At 37.8% G+C, this 19,057-nt stretch overlaps 2 protein-coding genes across 2 annotated transcripts in view; both read left to right on the forward strand.

Moving 5' to 3' along the window:
- The first annotated feature begins 8,055 nt into the window (after positions 1-8,055).
- Positions 8,056-19,057, forward strand: part of LOC127515316 (histone H2A-like) — a 123,105-nt gene continuing 112,103 nt past the window's right edge. Inside the window, exon 1 of the mRNA XM_051898835.1 lies at positions 8,056-8,489. Within this exon, the coding sequence (XP_051754795.1) occupies positions 8,092-8,478 (387 nt within the window). The 5' untranslated portion in view covers positions 8,056-8,091 and the 3' untranslated portion in view covers positions 8,479-8,489. The remainder of the gene's footprint in view (positions 8,490-19,057) is intronic.
- LOC127515327 (histone H2B-like) lies at positions 10,387-14,483 on the forward strand. The gene is made up of 2 exons (XM_051898846.1): positions 10,387-13,446; positions 13,633-14,483. The coding sequence occupies exon 1, from the start codon at positions 11,911-11,913 to the stop codon at positions 12,283-12,285; it is 375 nt and encodes a 124-aa protein (XP_051754806.1). The 5' UTR covers positions 10,387-11,910; the 3' UTR covers positions 12,286-13,446; positions 13,633-14,483.

Here is a 19,057-nt window from a genome sequence, read left to right on the forward strand (position 1 = left end):
GCTAGCTTGTTAACCTGCTAACAGTCGCTTGCGCGCTCCTTTTTCAACGCGTTCTTCAAACAGCTGTGGTAAGTCGGATCAGTCTACAAACACGGTGAGTCATGTCATCCTCTCCCAGCATTGCTACCTGTTCCATTTGCCACATGTTTACCATAGCTCTCTCTGTCAGCGACGAGGGATTTACATGTCATAAATGTAGGGAAATAGTCAGGCTGACAGAGAGAATCTCAGAATTAGAGACACGCATCCAAACTTTAATCGAGGATAGTAAGAATGCAAGGGCTTCAGATACTGTTTTGGATGCGACTAGCTTAGTGAACTCTGTACATTGTTCGGTTCCGGCTGTAGAGCCCGCGCAGCAGGGCACTTGGGTAACGGTGAGGCGGCCTAGCCGCGGAAAACACCACTCTTCCGTTCCAATAAGAACATCAAACAGGTTCTCCCCACTCAGTGATACACCCACTGAGAATCCTGTTGAAAGTGCCCTAGTTATTGGCGATTCTATTACACGGAACGTGAAAATAGAGACACCAGCCACCATAGTCACATGTTTGCCGGGAGCCAGAGCACCTGACATCAAAGCAAATTTAAAAGTGCTGGCTAATGCTAATCGTAAATACTCTAAGATTATTATTCACGTCGGCACTAATGATGTTCGACTTCGCCAGTCGGAGATCACTAAAATTAACATTAAAGAGGTGTGTGAACTCGCAAGTACAATGTCAGGAGAAGTAATTTGCTCTGGCCCCCTTCCTGTTCGTCGGAGTGATGAGATAGTTAGCAGATTATCATCACTCAATGGCTGGCTGTCTAAGTGGTGTCCGCAAAATAATATAGGTTTCATAGATAATTGGAAAAGTTTTTGGGGCAGACCTGACCTGTTAAAAAGAGATGGTATTCATCCCTCCCGGGATGGTGCTGCTCTTCTCTCTAGTAATATGGCACATAGTCTTAGAACTGAAACATGACAAACTGGGGCCCAGGTCAGAAAGCAGACAGACTGGCTAAACCGACCGTCTGCTAGCTGCCTCACGTTACAGAAGTCAGAAAATTCAGATAACTCTCAACACATAGAAACTCTTACACCTAGATATTTTCAAATAGAGACTGTGTCTGTACCCCGAATTAGTAAAAACAAAAAACTTCCAAACCCATTTAATGGTAAAAATTTAATTGATGTTCAACAAATAAAAAATAGAGATAATAATGCTAAACAAATGATAAAACTCGGGTTGTTAAATATTAGATCCCTTTCTTCAAAATCACTTATTGTTAATGATATTATCAAAGATAATAATCTAGATGTGCTGTGTTTGACAGAAACTTGGCTAAAACTGGACGATTACATTACTTTAAATGAGTCTAGTCCTCAAGGTTATGATTATCGACACAATGCCCGTCAGAAAGGCAAAGGGGGAGGTGTTGCTGTAATCTATAGTAATATTTACAGTATTAGTCAGAAGTCTTTCAAATATAATTCCTTCGAAACTATGGTACTTTACGTAACATTATGTAAGTTGACATTTGTGCTGGCTACTGTATACAGGCCACCAGGACACAATACAGACTTTATCAAAGAATTTGCTGACTTTCTATCAGAGTTAGTACTAGCTGCAGATAAAGTCCTTGTTGTTGGTGATTTTAATATTCATGTAGATAATAAAAAAGACGCATTAGGATTGGCATTTGCAGATATTCTAAACTCTATTGGTGTTAGACAACATGTGTCAGGACCCACTCATTGTCGTAATCATACTTTAGATCTAATATTGTCACATGGAATCGATATTGATGCTGTTGAAATTCTGCAGCAGAGTGACGACATCTCAGATCATTATCTAGTCTCGTGTATACTACATTTAGTCAAGGCGGCTAAACTGCCTCCATGCCATAAATATGGTAGAACCATCACTTCTACCACTAAAGATTGCTTTATAAATAATCTTCCTGATCATTTTCATCGCCTTAGCATACCAGACAGCTTAGAAGACCTCGATGTTGCAACAGAAACTATTGCCTCTGTCTTTTCCAGCACATTAGACTCAGTTGCTCCTTTGCGTTTAAAAAAGATTAAGGAAATTAATCCAATGCCATGGTACAATGACCACACTCGGGCCCTAAAGCTAGCAGCCAGAAAAATGGAGCGCAGCTGGAAGAAATCAAAACTAGAAGTATTTCGTATTTCGTGGAGAGAGAGAATGATTGAGTACAGAAAGGCCTTAAAATCTGCTAGATCTGCCTATTTTTCTAAACTCTTAGAAGAAAATAAACACAACCCTAGGTATTTATTTGATACAGTGGCTAAATTAACAAGAAATAAAGCTTCAACTTCTGATGTTTCCAAAGAGCACAGCAGTAATGACTTTATGAACTTCTTTACTTGCAAGATTGATAATATTAGAGAAAAAATAATAACCATGCAACCGTCTACTACAGTATCGTGTCAGATAGTGCATTGTAGTGTCCCTGAGGAAAAATTCAATTCATTTACTGCTTTAGGAGAGGAAGAATTGTCTAAACTTGTTAAATCATCAAAATCAACAACATGTATGTTAGACCCTATACCGACTAAGCTATTGAAAGAAATGCTTCCAGAGGTCATAGACCCTCTTCTCAATATCGTCAATTCATCTTTATCATTAGGATACGTACCAAAAACTTTTAAGCTGGCTATTATTAAACCTCTTATTAAAAAACCACAACTTGATCCTAGAGAATTAGTCAATTACAGGCCGATCTCAAATCTCACTTTTCTGTCAAAAATACTAGAAAAGGCAGTATCATCACAGCTATGTTCCTTTTTAGAAAGAAATGGTATCTGTGAGGATTTCCAGTCAGGATTTAGACCGTACCATAGTACTGAGACTGCTCTCATTAGAGTTACTAATGATTTGCTCTTATCATCAGATCGTGGTTGTATCTCTCTATTAGTGTTACTGGATCTTAGTGCAGCATTTGACACTATTGATCACAATATTCTTTTAAATAGACTCGAAAATTATGTTGGCATTAGTGGAATTGCATTGTCATGGTTCAAATCATACTTATCTGACCGTTATCAGTTTGTAGTAGTAAACGAAGACATGTCATATCGATCACAAGTTCAATATGGAGTACCACAAGGCTCAGTACTAGGACCGTTACTGTTCACTCTGTACATGCTACCCTTTGGAGATATCATTAGGAAGCATGGCGTTAGTTTTCACTGTTACGCTGATGATACTCAGCTCTATATTTCTTCGCGCCCTGGCGAAACTTACCAATTCGGAATGCATAGCTGATATAAAAAATTGGATGACCAGTAATTTCCTACTACTAAATTCAGAAAAAACAGAGATTCTAATTTTTGGACCAAAAACTTCTTCACGTAATAACCTAGAATATTGTCTAACACTTGATGGCTGCTCTGTTAAGTCTTCGTCGTCAGTTAGGAACCTGGGTGTGCTTTTTGATACCAATCTTTCATTTGAAGGCCATGTTACTAGCATCTGTAAAACCGCATTCTTCCATCTTAAAAATATATCTAAACTACGACATATGCTCTCAATGAAAAATGCAGAACAGTTAGTTCATGCGTTCATGACCTCAAGGCTAGATTACTGTAACGCTCTACTGGGTGGTTGTTCTGCTCGCCTGATAAATAAACTACAGCTCGTACAAAATGCAGCAGCTAGAGTTCTTACTAGAACCAGGAAGTATGACCATATTAGCCCAGTTCTGTCAACACTGCATTGGCTTCCTGTTAAACATCGTATAGATTTTAAAATCTTGCTAATTACTTACAAAGCACTAAATGGTTTAGCTCCCCAGTACCTGAGCGAGCTCCTAATTCATTATAGTCCTTCACGTCTATTGCGATCTCAGAATTCAGGCCAGCTGATAATACCTAGAATATCAAAATCAACTGCAGGTGGTAGATCCTTCTCCTATTTGGCACCTAAACTCTGGAACAATCTTCCTAGCATTGTTCGGGAAGCAGACACACTCTGTCAGTTTAAATCTAGACTAAAAACGCATCTCTTTAACCTGGCATACACATAACACATTACCAATTTATATTTCCAAATCCGTTAAAGGATTATTAGGCTGCATAAATTAGGTCAGCCGGAACCGGGAACACTTCCTATAACACCTGATGTACTCGTTACATCAGAAGAAGAATGGCATCTACGCTAATATTAGTCTTTCTGTTTATCCCGAGGTTCACCGTAGTCAACCGGATCCGGGCCGTATCCAGGTGAGACCAAGGACCTGCACCTTGACACGACCACAACGCAGCCCTGAAGTATCAGCAGAGATTGAGTCAACTAGATCATCCCCTGTGAAGGCCTCATCGACACGACAGCCACGACACAGTTCCTCAACAACCGTCCATACCGGCGTGATGAATACGATCCTCAATTGGATGGAACTGAAATAAATACTTTTAATGTTGCGATCCTATTGGACTTATGATAGCAACCTGAATTGTAACAAAGCACTGTTGGCCAGAGGAGAACTGGCACCCCGACTAAGCCTGGTTTCTCCCAAGGTTTTTTTCTCCATTTTAACACCAATTTGCCACTTGTCTGCCACCTGATGTCACCTGATGGAGTTTGGGTTCCTTGCCGCTGTCGCCTCTGGCTTGCTTAGTTGGGGACACTTGACTTGACATTTGATATTCAACAGTGCTTTTGATCTGCCTGCATTGACACTATTCTTTAAGAGCTGCTGTGCAGCCAAACAATGTACCAGTTATCAATGTAAAGCTGCTTTGACACAATCTACATTGTAAAAAGCGCTATATAAATAAAGGTGACTTGACTTGACTTGACTAATGTGCTCTGCTGACCTATTTGTACTATTATTTGTTATTATCATTATTTTTTTTTTTTTTTTTTTTTTTAATGTTGTACAGCACTTTGGTCAGCTTTGGTTGTTGGAAGGTGCTATAGAAATAAAGTTTGATTGATTGATTGATTGAAGTTCTGAATTTTCTTAATGTGACATTATTATTTTGGGAACTCGTCAAAGGCATTTTCTGTTCCCCAGCACCTCCGTATGGCCCTCAATGTAACAGGCCTAGACGTGATGGACCTAAACAAATGGTTGGAGTAATGGAAGCTACTAACCCTAACATAAGGGAGCCATGAATTTTGTGTTAAAAAAAAGAAAGTTGACAGGACCCTGGAAAAATGAGTCCTGACCTTTTAAAAAAGTTTACTTAATGTGTGTTAACAGACCCTGGAACATACATGCTCCCGTTGACCAGCGATCTGCAAAGTCGAGTAGCACGATTGTGTTCCTTGCTGCTAATAAAGTGGATGCATTTGAAATAGCTTGTTTGTTTAAAGCTTGTTTTACATGAAGATTGATAGAATAAACAAATAATTGTATCTATCATTATAAAATCTATCATTAACTAAATCTATCTATCTATCATTCCTGTCGTTGATTCTAATTGGTCAATAGTTGTGTTTTATTCACAATAAAACACGGCTATGACGCTTTACCCAACTGTTCTGTGTATCACTACACAACACCCTTAAAGACCGTCTTTGCCGCCATCTAATGGCGTAATAATGTAACCTCTGCTGCTGTTCACGGTCAGGGACTATTTTTTCCGGCAGAAGGAAGGCTCATAGTAAGAGTTTACTTCATGAAAGTTGCATTGTGACATACTTTTGGTTTTAATATTTGTATTGTGTGGTAACCGTTTTATAAAAGCAATACTCAAGGCTAGTGCTGTATCGTGAATAAGTCACTCCGCTTCACATCGTGCCTACAACGCCCTTCAGCCGTGACTTATTCACGATACAGCACTAGCCTTGAGTACTTTACTGCTTACTTAAATTCCGGCAAAATTCAACTGCTTTGCTGTCACCAAAGTGATTTTGTATGCATCACCATATTACACCTTGAAGACTTTGCAGCAGTTTGTCAACATTTGAAGCACAGTCTGATTGTTTCAATAGAAATATATAAGGAAAGTAAACAAAGAAATTCATTATAGGATATTTCACTTCTCTTTTACTACATTCAAACTATCAGAGCCTCAATATGAACTCACATGAATAACTTATTTTTTTGTGGGTGTGAACATTCACTCAAAATGAAATGAAATGTCGAGGATTTTAACTGTGACAATATGATTGACAGGCCAGTTTACGGTCAGGATGTGACAGAGAGCAACCATTAAAGACGCAATTGTATGACGAGATAGTATGTCCCAAAGTTGTGTACTCTTTTGCTACACTCAAAATGATGTACTTTTTCTTCACAAAAAGAAGACACACTTTTAGGGTGTAGTATAAGCAGGTGAATTGGGACGCAGCTCCAGTGCCGAATTTGTGTGTTCCTCAACCAGAGCTCAATCCCATATTGTCACACAATGTCGAAAATGTGATTTTGATTTTGAAATGTAAGATTTGATTTATATTGGATAGATCATTGATAATTGGCCACAACAAGATTTGAAACATGTTTATTTTCTTTCTAAAAAGAGGGTAGTTTAGAAGTGAGAAGTGGTGCTTCATCCAGGCCTTCCTGAACACAGACAAGATTACTAAAAAAGGGAAGTCAATGAAAATTACACAGACATTCTGTGAATCTTTGCTCTTGTGATAGTATTTTGAGGTTTATGAAACTAAAGATGCAGAAAAAGCATAAATGTTTCCTCTACTATGGTTAAGCAGAAACAGAGCAGAAGTCAAACCACAACTGAGTTCAACTCTTAAACTAAAGATGCTCTCTGTCATTTCCTTAGTAAAGCAGCTAAAAATAACAATGCACAAATGACAATATACATCTTCAATGATGAGATAAACGAAGCCCCTGCAACACGTGAAAATGTACGTGATGTGTTTTGCTGTAACTATGAATTTTTATTTTTTTTTGAAAAGTTAAACCCACTATATAAGAGCAGCTGCTTTGAGAAACAACCCGCAAAATGCTTTGACTTCCGCTACAAGGTACTACTGCTAAACCACCAGAGAGAAACATTTTCATTTGTATGGTTGTATCTCTCTTTCTCTCTCTCTAGGCTATATATATATAATGTGTGTGTGTGTGTGTGCGTGTGTATATATATATATATATATATATATATATATATATATATATATATATACACACACTGTATATAAAGGTAAAACAACATAATACAGCGCTAAAAGAGGCAAAATCTTATGGCCTTGGTGGAAACAGTGTGTCGTTCTGAACTGAGTTATAAAACGTTTGCATCTTAGGAAGATACACAGACAGATGTGGCATGTGCTTCAAGCAGCCCAAAACAACTTCTAAATGAAACACTCCACAAGTCCCTCAGCGATCTTTCTTTTATTAAAGCCACTGTCAAAGTGCTAATTCAACACATGGAGAAAACTTGTGTATGAATATGATGTGTATGTTGTACCACTTCACTTTTGCTCCAAACATGAGCAGAGAAAACACGCGAGTGACGCGACCAAATCGGCCAAGAAGAAATCAGCAGCTAAACGCAACTTTTTTATTTATTATAAGGAACTAATTATAAGGACACTTCCCTTACATCCAGCAACTCCAAAGCCCTTAAAACTGTCTCATTGTGTCATTTGTATGATATTTTCCTGATTTTGTAACCTGCAATTGTACTCTCAGTTGTATTTACCCCTGGCATTCATTATGTATGTTCTTAGCAATGCAATGCAATAATAATAATAAAACAGCTAAACGCAAGAGAACAGGGCCGGAGAGCTCATCGTCAAGGCTGTGTCCGCATCTAAGGAGAGGAGCGGTGTGTCCCTCGCCGCCCTGAATTTCTACATACATGTTTGTTTGCTCATACCAGTAAACTAAAACTATTCTGTTGCTGAAAATATACTATTATTCAAGACAAAATAAAGCCACCCATTAAAAGTAGGCCTAGCGGCATTAAATAATACTACGTAACATGAGGGTTGTCAGTAGCAGAAAGGGGGTTGGGAGTGTGGAGGGAAGATCACTGATTGGCTGGGAATGTTTTCAGACTTCAGCCAATAGGAGACTGGCACGCTTTCTTTTAAAAGTCATCTCGCAACGGTTAACATCATTGTTTTTGTTACTTTTGATAGTCTGAAATAAACTATAACCACAATGAGTGGACGAGGAAAAACCGGTGGAAAGGCTCGTGCCAAAGCCAAGAGTCGCTCTTCCAGGGCGGGACTGCAGTTCCCCGTCGGCCGTGTTCACAGGCTTCTCCGCAAAGGCAACTATGCTCAGCGCGTTGGTGCCGGTGCTCCAGTTTATTTGGCCGCTGTGCTCGAGTATCTCACTGCTGAGATCCTGGAGTTGGCTGGAAACGCCGCTCGCGACAACAAGAAGACCCGTATCATTCCTCGTCACCTGCAGCTGGCGGTGCGCAACGACGAGGAGTTGAACAAGCTTCTGGGTGGCGTGACCATCGCTCAGGGTGGTGTGCTGCCCAACATTCAGGCCGTACTGCTGCCCAAGAAAACCGAGAAGACCGCGAAGGCCAAGTAAACTGACAAGAGGTTCTCTTCAAACCAAAGGCTCTTTTAAGAGCCACCCAATTTTTCCGTGAGAGACTGACTTCTTTAATCCAATCACTATTTAAGTTGATATCAGCCCAGCATACAATTAAATACGTCGTTGTACTTTTTTCATTTTGTATAAATGGCTTTACTAACTTAATTAGATTTGCAAGTTCCAAGTATATGGGTCATTCCTGGGATTTGGTAATATTTCATCCTGGAATATTATATATATATATATATATAAAAAAATAATATAAACGACATAGGTTCTTTAGAAACTTAAAGGGTTAGTTCACCCAAATATGAAAATTCTGTCATTTATTACTCACCCTCGTTTCGTTTTACACCCGTAAGACCTTCGCTCATCTTCGGAACACAAATTAAGATATTTTTGTTTAAATCCGATGGCTCCGTGAGGCCTACATAGGGAGCAATGACATTTCCTCTCTCAAGATCCATAAAGGTACTAAAAACATATTTAAATCAGTTCATGTGACTACAGTGGTTCAATATTAATGTTATAAAGCGACGAGGATACTTTTTGTGCACCAAACACACAAAATAAGGACTTGAACTGATTTAAATGTTTTTAGTACCTTTATGGATCTTGAGAGAGGAAATGTCATTGCTCCCTATGGAGGCCTCACAGAGCCATCGGATTTAAACAAAAATATCTCCATTTGTGTTCCGAAGATGAACGAAGGTCTTACGGGTGTGGAACGGCATGAGCGTGAGTAATAAATGACAGAATTTTCATTTTTGGGTGAACTAACCCTTTAATTGTAGACTAACATCCTCATACACAACCTCCATAAAATAATATTTTCCCACCTCAGGCATTAAAGACCTTTTTATTATTAATAATAATATCAGATGTAAATGCTTTTATTCTCAATCCTGTAGGGACAAAAGGGAATTGGTTTTAAAAAGGTTTTACACAAAACTTCTTATAGAACAAACATCTACTTACTGCTCATAAGTGTCCCTCATAACAGTTTAGTAACTACAAATGTATCATGACGATTTTTACATTTTCCCCCCAAAAGAATAGATGAGAATGTTACAGGGTTGAAGATTGTAATCGGTTTGAAGGGAGACATTGCCTTCACTTTTATATTTTTAATTTTGTCTCTTTCTCATATTGTGCTCTTCTTTCTGGTTCAACATATCTGCTCATGTTGCTGTCATTTCTGACAGGGTGCTAGTCAGTGTTGAAGTGGACACATTACATCAAATATTCTATTTATAACAAAATTATGAGTTGTCATGATATGTAAGTATATCTTTACTGAAACCATGACTATTTTATATATATTTCAATTAAAATTATCCAGAAGTGAAAAACTCAACCCTGCCAAACCTGAAACTATTATAGATGTGAATTTATTTTAAGCACAAAATGGCCACTGCTCCTCATGCAGTGTAGAAGAGTAGACTGTATATGGCAGCAATGAAATACTTATGGATTAAAATAAAATTTTGAAAAATTATGATTTTCCATCTTTATTTTATGTGATGTGGTTGAGTTAAGTTGTTAAGCGTGACAGCGGTGAGACGCAAAACATCACTTTCACCAAGATATGTCCATTTATGTATGCTTGCTCTCTACATTTTCACAAAGGTAAGTTAGAGATTTCTGTTTTCTAAAGTAGCAAACATAATATCAATGCATTGTTTTGGATTATATGTGCTATGAAACAACACTCAATTAATGGAATTTAAACTGATCCCTTTACTTAAAAATGTCTATATTTTTTTAGTTCTTACAATTTTTGCTAAGGATTTTTAAATTTTCATTTTATATAGTTATGACATTTTTCCTCAGTATCCATACTGGACTAAAAATTTCTACTACTTTTTACAGCAGTGGTCCTATGTTATTTAGCTAAAAACCTTTTCAGGTCATTGCAGGTCACCCTGCTTAAAGATTATGGAGATGACCCCAACTGGACACCATCCCTACATCAGGGCCACACCAGCAGCTCCATCAGTCACACAAACCCCAAAGGATCTTTTAAGAGCCTCCTCAATGTTTTTTTTTTTTTTTTTTTTTTGAAGGTCTTCTGAATAAAATAGTCTCTTTGTTTATTTATTTTTTTCCTATTAATCAAATCTAAAAGCAAATTAATGGAAGTGAATAATGGTTTAAGTGTCTTTCTATTTAGTTAAATGTATGTGTGTGTGTGTGTGTGTGTGTGTATATATCACTTAATTAAACCCTATATATTTCCTCTATCAAGCATCGGAAGACTGACCTCGACTTGGAAAGATGTAACGGGTAACATAAACTGGAACCGCCCATAAATGTGGTTTCAACTAGGTCCGCTAGCTGACTATAAACCCCTCTTCTGCAGCGTTCTTCATTTTTTTTTTTGCTGTGGATTGAAAAACATTATTTGCAGTCACGTCTGGAAGAGGAAAAGGTGGTAAAGGACTTGGAAAAGGAGGCGCTAAGCGTCACCGAAAGGTTCTTCGCGATAATATCCAGGGAATCACTAAACCCGCTATTCGTCGTCTTGCTCGCCGTGGCGGAGTCAAGCGTATTTCTGGCCTGATCTATGAAGAGACTCGCGGTGTGTTGAAGGTGTTTCTGGAGAACGTCATTCGTGATGCTGTTACTTACACTGAACACGCCAAAAGAAAGACCGTCACCGCCATGGATGTTGTGTACGCTCTGAAACGACAGGGACGCACCCTGTACGGATTCGGAGGTTAAATCCTTCGTGAAGAAGAGGAAAAAAAGCCAACGGCTCTTTTAAGAGCCACGTACGTTTTTACACAAAGAACAAGTTTCTTGGTGGTGAAATTAATTAGGCTTTATAATTTCATAGTAGCTTCATGATTGTTTGTTTTATGTAAATTGTAAAGCAATTAAAACTGAGGAATTCAATATTCTATTCCATGTTTTTTTCTATGATTGTGCTTTACAGTTAAATAAACTAAAATTTAATAGGTTCTTAGACGCGTTATTGTGCAGTTTTTGTTTTTCTTTAATGTAGTGTATTAACGCTTGTTCTTACATTCATATATGCATGTCTTTTAATGTAAGTATAGTGTGTTCTTGATCACATTCACGTTGATTAATAAACAAGTTGTTTCTGCTTCTAAATAAACGTTAAAATACAGAAACTCCAGCGTGCGTAGATAAAAAGCTTATTAAATTATTCACACAATATTTCAGTGGGGGATGGTATTTGTCGATGGGTGTGATTAACATTTCAAGCTTCTGATTGGCTCGCCTACAAGTCAAGGAACGTTTAAGGTGGCCAATGAAACCGTTCTATGGGTTGGGCCACAAAGACTCACAATCACAGAAGGCCGTTCTTCCCTTTTGAAATTAGCATAGGGCAGTGTATAATACCCCGCCTCTAATATTAAAGTGTTATTGTTCTTTGTGTGTCTGTCTGACCGAAGCACCATGCCTGAACCAGCGAAATCTGCGCCCAAAAAGGGATCGAAGAAGGCCGTCACTAAAACCGCCGGCAAGGGTGGAAAGAAGCGCAAGAGATCCAGGAAGGAGAGTTACGCTATCTACGTGTACAAAGTCCTGAAGCAGGTTCATCCCGACACCGGAATCTCTTCCAAGGCGATGGGAATCATGAACTCTTTCGTCAACGACATCTTCGAGCGCATCGCCGGTGAAGCGTCTCGTCTCGCTCACTACAACAAGCGCTCCACCATCACATCGAGAGAGATCCAGACCGCCGTGCGTCTGCTGCTGCCCGGTGAACTGGCCAAACACGCCGTGTCTGAGGGCACAAAGGCTGTGACCAAATACACCAGCTCAAAGTAAAGCGATGTCTGATCTGATCAGAGAACCCAAAGGCTCTTTTAAGAGCCACCCATGTTGTCTTTAAAAAGAGCCTTGATCTTAACAGTTCTTTAACTTTTTTTTTTTATTTGAAAACCGTGTACGAGTCCGTCACTGTTTACTGCTGTTAAGCATCAGTCTGGTTTAGCAGATGAACTAGAATATATGGTTGCACTTTGTTTTACAGTACGAGTTTATAGTGTACTTAAGAAAATACTAGGTAATGTAAGGTAACTATTTAGCATTTCTACATCTTGCCATCTTGAATTCTCCATATTCTTCATCTTGCCACCTGTTTGCCACCTGATGTCACCTGTTGGAGTTTGGGTTCCTTGCCGCTGTCGCCTTTGGCTTGCTTAGTTGGGGACATTTGATATTCAACAGTGCTTTGCATCTGCCTACATTGACAGCATTTTCTTTAAGAGCTGCTGTGCAGCCAAAATTATATACCATTTATCACTGTAAAGCTGCTTGACACAATCTGCATTGTAAAAAGCGCTATAAATAAAGGTGACTTGACTATTACATAAATACGCCAGCAGGTGGCGAAAAAGAGTGTCTTGTGTGTTATGTCTTAATTTAACGAACGTATTTACTTGATACAAAAAAAGACTGTGCCTAATATAGACCCAACTCATTAAATAAATAAAATAAGTGTTTTAGATCACCAAAGCACAAGGTTTTCTTGCATAATTAAAATTTTAATTGTTTGGTCAGACATTTTGGCTACACATTCATAAATCTGGGATTATGTTAAACGTGGAGTTCTGTAAGTTAAATATGAATATATTAGCAAGCGTATGTGCACGGTACTATAACTGCGCTTTGCATCCGCTTTCTGCTGATTTCTGAACGAGATTGACTCATATGCTAAATAGGCTATACAGTTACTTCCTGGTTGTCGTTAAGCCAGCTCGGGCATTTCCGGTGAACTGTTCATTCTGTAGTCACTGTACACCGTCAATGGTTGACTTTTTAATGTTGTATTTATATTTTAATGCAGTTATCACATTTACCTAATTTGCCTGTGTTTCTGCAGGCCTGTTTCTTCAGAATCAACATCCTGAGACGTCTTCCATCAGTGTTGTCTTCATGGAGAATAACAAAACACAACCAGAGTAAAACTGCTACAACTAGTTAGGGGTAGGTTCAGGGGTACCTAGTTATTACCCAATTATTGTAATTACTGTAATAATTGCATTGTATGTACATGTATGTACATTAAGATGAAATGTATTCATTCTAACAACATTTGGTATTCAGCAAATGTGGTTTTGAAATGTGAAACATTTTCAACATTTAGCTTTGAATATTGTTTTTCTTCTGCAGAATCAGCTCTTTAGAAAGCCCTTATGAGACAGCAGCGATTCTCATCTGATTCTGAAGCTCTGATCCATCCGCTCCTGAAAATCCTCTCAGCACTACTGTTGAACTTGCAGCTGTAGAGGATGATGATGATGATGATGATGATGATGTGAAACTTGTGCTCCAGTAGTGCTGGGATTTACAGACAGGATCATGTCAACATTCACATCTTCCCCCTCATGAATCACAAACCACAGATCAGATTTCCACTGAGAGTAACGTGTGTTGTACGAGACATTAGTGTTCATTAGTTTAGAAGAAAATAACTGAAGTGAGAAGCCTTGACCATGATGTTCCATGAGAGAACATTCTAGTGTATACTATTTAAGTGTTATTTTATCTTAGAAATCTGTTCATGCTTTTGCATGTATTTTCCTTCAATCATGTTTGGGTCATTAAAAACCCCTGGACTATTCAGACATTTCAAATAATCAGTCAAGTGAAAAATAGTTCTTCCAAGGTCCAAGTTCAGAGTAAAAAAAAAAAAAAAAAAAAAAAAAAATCATGTGGTTTATTTCACATGGTCAATATTTGTGTAAAATGTTTCAAAAAATATTAATTTCAGCAGTTAATTGTTCATACAGACCATACAGAATAAAACATCTTTACTAATTACTCAACAACTGATCTAGAACAGGCATCAGTATCATTGTCAAGCTTTCACTATTGGAAGAACAGAATAACAACACAAACATGACAAATATATTACAAATTTCAAACCGCAATATTTTCAAACCGTGTTCAAGGAAAAATAAATGCTGACAGAACATTCAAACATGTTGACAGAATTAACAGTATTTTTAAACATGTTAATATCAGATTCAATTTTCTTCTTCTGTTACGGCGTACTGACTTTGGTCTTCAGCAGATGAAACTGTGAAATAAATTATTGCTTCAATGAATGACCATCATCTGTTGAAAATATTGATCTATATAAAAAGACAAACAGTATGGCATGTCTGTCCATGAGGGAATATGTGAATTGATTGGGGGAAAGACACTCAGAGAGAGAGAGAGAGAGTGGAAAATGTATGTGTATTATATTTATTTGGTAACACTTTACAATAAGGTTCATTAGTTAAACATTAGTTAATGTATTAACTAACATGAACCATGAGCAATTTGTTACTGTATTTACTAATATTCAGTAAGGTTAGTTAATGAACTGTTCATTGTTTGCTCATGTTAGTTCACAATACATTAACTAATGCACAAGATTATAATAATGTATTAGTAAATGTTGAAATTAACATTAACAAAGATTAATAAATGCTGTAGAAGTGGTTCATTATTGTTCATTAATTTCCATGTTAATTAATGTAGTTAACTAATGAACCTTATTGTAAAGTGTTACCATTTATTTTATTTTATTTATATGTTTCTTTTAAAAGATATTCTTAGATACATCATATTATTTAACATATTCTTCTTGATCTGTCATTTCAACATATAATGTTTGTCTTATATGAAATAACAAAAGTGATTAATTAATGGGCTCATATTCCTTAAAAATAACATGTTGGATTATTTAAGGCTGAGGTCCTCCATTTCTGGTATTAAGAGCAAACAGACTTCAAAACAGAAATTCAGAATTCTGACATTATAATAATAACAAGAAACATGGAATGTAAGAGATTTGTCCACTGGCTGCTCAACTGGATTCAGAGAAATTGTTCTTTCAACCAAACTAGAGATTCATAGACACAATCAAATCTATAAAAATCAGGAAAGTTTACATTTGGTTAAAAATCCAAAAAGATATGGTCTCTCCACAGACCGTCACATATTCTTGTGTGATACATATTTACCCCTGCGGCTGAATCTCCCTATTACAATGAAGAAACCTTTTACATCCTGCAAGATGAGATCTTCCATTTCCAGACAAAAGGAAATAATGTGTGGAGATTTAAAGGCCAGAACTGTAAATAAACCAGACTTTGTTGAACACAGGGAGACAAATATATTACAAACACCAGCCGCCCTCTGCTCTCATACCACCTGAGAAATAATTATGACAAATTCACAAACAAAAGGGAAAAGCCTACTAGACCTCTGTCATTCTTTGGGCCTGTCTATAGTGAACGGTCACATACGGGGAGAGTCTTTTTACTGTTATACCTTTAATTCTTGTCTGGGTAACAATACAGTAGATTATTTCATTACAGACATTGACCCAGTGCATCTCAGATCAATCACAGACAGTCCTCAAACACCTCTGTAAAATTACACTATATCTAAAACGAATTTACAAACTCAAACCAATGAATCATGCAGACAGACCTCTCAATTACAAAGGCTGCAACAATCCTACAAGTGGACAAAAAATCAAATATTTTGTTCGATAATTAATATAAGATCGCAGAACTTTCTCAAAACTCTCCAAATCCTGGAGAAAAGTCGAACTGGATTTCTGCCCAAACACAGAACATCTGACAAACACGTACACCGAAACAAAACCAAAGTCTTCGCTTGCTTTTTTGACATTGAGAAGGCATTTAATTCAGTCTGGCACAAAGGACTCTTCCTAAAACTACTGGAAAATGGGATTAGAAGGGAAAACATTTGATTTAATCAGCACCATGATTAAAAACAATACATTTGTTGTAAAAATAGGGAACAAATGAACAGAATTTTTCTCTCAACAATGAGGAGTTGGACAAGTTTGCCCATTGACCCCCACTCTATTTAACTCCTCTTTGCAGATGATTTAGTCATTCTGTCAAAAACAAAAGAGGAGCAGCTCATTGACATCATAGAGAAATTCAGTCAAATGTGGACTCTTAAAATTAACCTAGCAAAATCAAAAATAATCAGAACAGATCCAGGTGAAGGGAAAATAAATACACCTTTAGAGCAGGAAACCAGGTCATCCAACACACCCACGAATGCACCTATCTGGGACTCAAACTAAGTTCAACAGGAAACTTCAATCTGGCTGTGAAAGAACTGAATGCAAAAGCAATGAGGGTCTTCTACATGATTAAAAATACAATTCAATATGAAATTCCAATTAAAACCTGGCTAAAAATAATTTAAAAAATAAATAAATAAATAAATAAATATATAAATAAATAATCAAACCAATTGCTCTGTATGGGCAGCAAGATATGGTGACCCCTAAAAACCCAATTTTTTTTTCTAAATGGGAAAAAGAGGAAATCGAAACTCTGCATACCCAAATTCGTAAAAAAGCATCCTAAAAGTAAACAGAGTGACACCAAACAAATCATGCAGAGCTGAATTAGGACAATACCCCTTATTAATCAGTATCCAAAAATGATCTCTGAAATTCTATCAGCACCTAAAATGCAGTGGACCGAGCTCATACAGACTGAACCCTGCAGTACCAGGAGCAGAACCTGCACACGAGCCCCTGAAACTCTACCTAAACCAGCACAGCACAATCTGACCCAATCAAATTATACAATTACAAAAACAATATTAAAGCTGCAAGCAGCGATAAAAGGGCCCTCGCACCTGGGCTCACCGCCACCCATTGGCCTTAGGAAAACAGTGAAAAGTGGGTGACATGCATGTAAGCGAGTAAATACAGGAGAATTATGGTAAAATCATTTAAAAGTGCCACACTTCCTGCTGCCAACAGGTGGAGCTTTGACCATAACTGAATATTGCAATGTAGATGTCATCAGGCCAGGACTATTATCAAACATGTGAAGTTTGGAGCAGATCGGACATTGTATGCCTGAGTTACTACAACTTCCTGTTTCATGCCGTTAATCGCATACATTAGCACTTAGCTAAGTGTTGCATGATTTAACGTGTTTCTAGCATGTTTGGTACTTCGTGGCATATTGAAATGAGTTCCTGGGATTGAATTACAGTGCGAATCATGTCATTTCCTGTTGCCAGCAGGTGGCACTATGACTAAATGAATATTGTCATATAGATGTCTTTAGGCCAGGACTCTTATCACACATGTGAAGTTTGAGGCACATCAGACATAGTATGCCTGAGTTACAACAGCTTCCTCTTTCATGGTGAAACATCAGACTTTGTCAGGCTGCCACGGACACGCCCTCCAACGAAAACTCAAGATCTTTGATATTTATCATCACTAAGGTCTTAAGATTAGACTGACAACATATGATGTTGATCTGGTTAAATCTCTATGAGGAGTTAATCACAGTGTAAAACATGTCATTTCCTGTTGCCCGCAGGTGGCGCTATGACTGTAACTGTATATTGTCATGAAGATGTCTTCAGGTCACTACTCTAATAAAACATGTGATGTTTGGGGCAGATCAGACATTGTATACCCGAGTTACAACAACTTCCTGTTTCAAGGCGAAACATCGAACTTTGTCAGGCCGCCACGGACACGCCCTTCAGTGTAAAGTCTAGATCTTCGCAATTTAACGTCGCAAAGGCCTTTAGATTAGACTGACCAAATATGACATTGATTTGATTAAAGCTCTAGGAGGAGTTTGTTAAAGTACAACATCTGGAAATGGCAAAAAATGGCAAGTTAATTCAAAATATCTGACTTCCTGTTCAGTTTCAGATTTTGTTCCAAGAGACTTTTTTGTAGGTATTGGGTTGTTAAATGTGTGTACCGAATTTCAAAATCTACGTGAAATGTAGCGCGAGGGGCACTTCATTAGGTGGCGCTATCGAGCCATTTTGCCCTGCCCAATTCTGAAACCCATAACAGACGTAAATTTTCACCACTTCTGATGCGTGTGCAAAGTTTCATGAGTTTTCGAGCATGTTCAGGCCCTCAAAAAAATGTGATTCACTTTGGAGAAGAATAATAATAAACGGAGCAATTCCAATAGGGTCCTCACACCATCGGTGCTCGGGCCCTAATTACACTGCCTATTGGAAAGATGCCACTAAATAAAAAAAAAAAACTCTATTTACACGTGAAAAGAGATTATAAACCAGCAGAAAACCTGAGCTGTGTGAAAGAGCTCAAACTGAGAAAGACACTGAACAAATACAGTGTGATCAGTATCTGGCTATTCATAGTTTTCAGTCACGTGACTGTCGCGGAGCAGCCATGTAACTGCAGCACAAGCCTGTCAATTTTCCATCTTAAAAACAAAAATATGTGAATAAGATGCAAGTTTTGGGCTCTTGTGATCCATATACAGCACCTGCAGTGATTTCAATCACTAAAAACAGCGGGACGATTTTTTAAAAAGCTAACGTGAAAAACACAAGGGTGGTTATTTGCACCAATAAGGATTAAATTAAGTAAATAAGTTTAACACTAATCAAGGATTTGTTGATCTGGGTTTTATTTTAAATTGAGTTGTGTTGCACCACTTCATTTTAAACACAGATTAACTACGCAGAAAGACCGTTAGAATGAAAGGGCTGATCAAGCAGCATTAGGCGGAGGGTGAACCGACGCCAGGCTAAAGAA

This window comes from Ctenopharyngodon idella, chromosome 7, assembly GCF_019924925.1.
Source record: "Ctenopharyngodon idella isolate HZGC_01 chromosome 7, HZGC01, whole genome shotgun sequence".
Taxonomy (NCBI): Eukaryota; Metazoa; Chordata; class Actinopteri; order Cypriniformes; family Xenocyprididae; genus Ctenopharyngodon; species Ctenopharyngodon idella.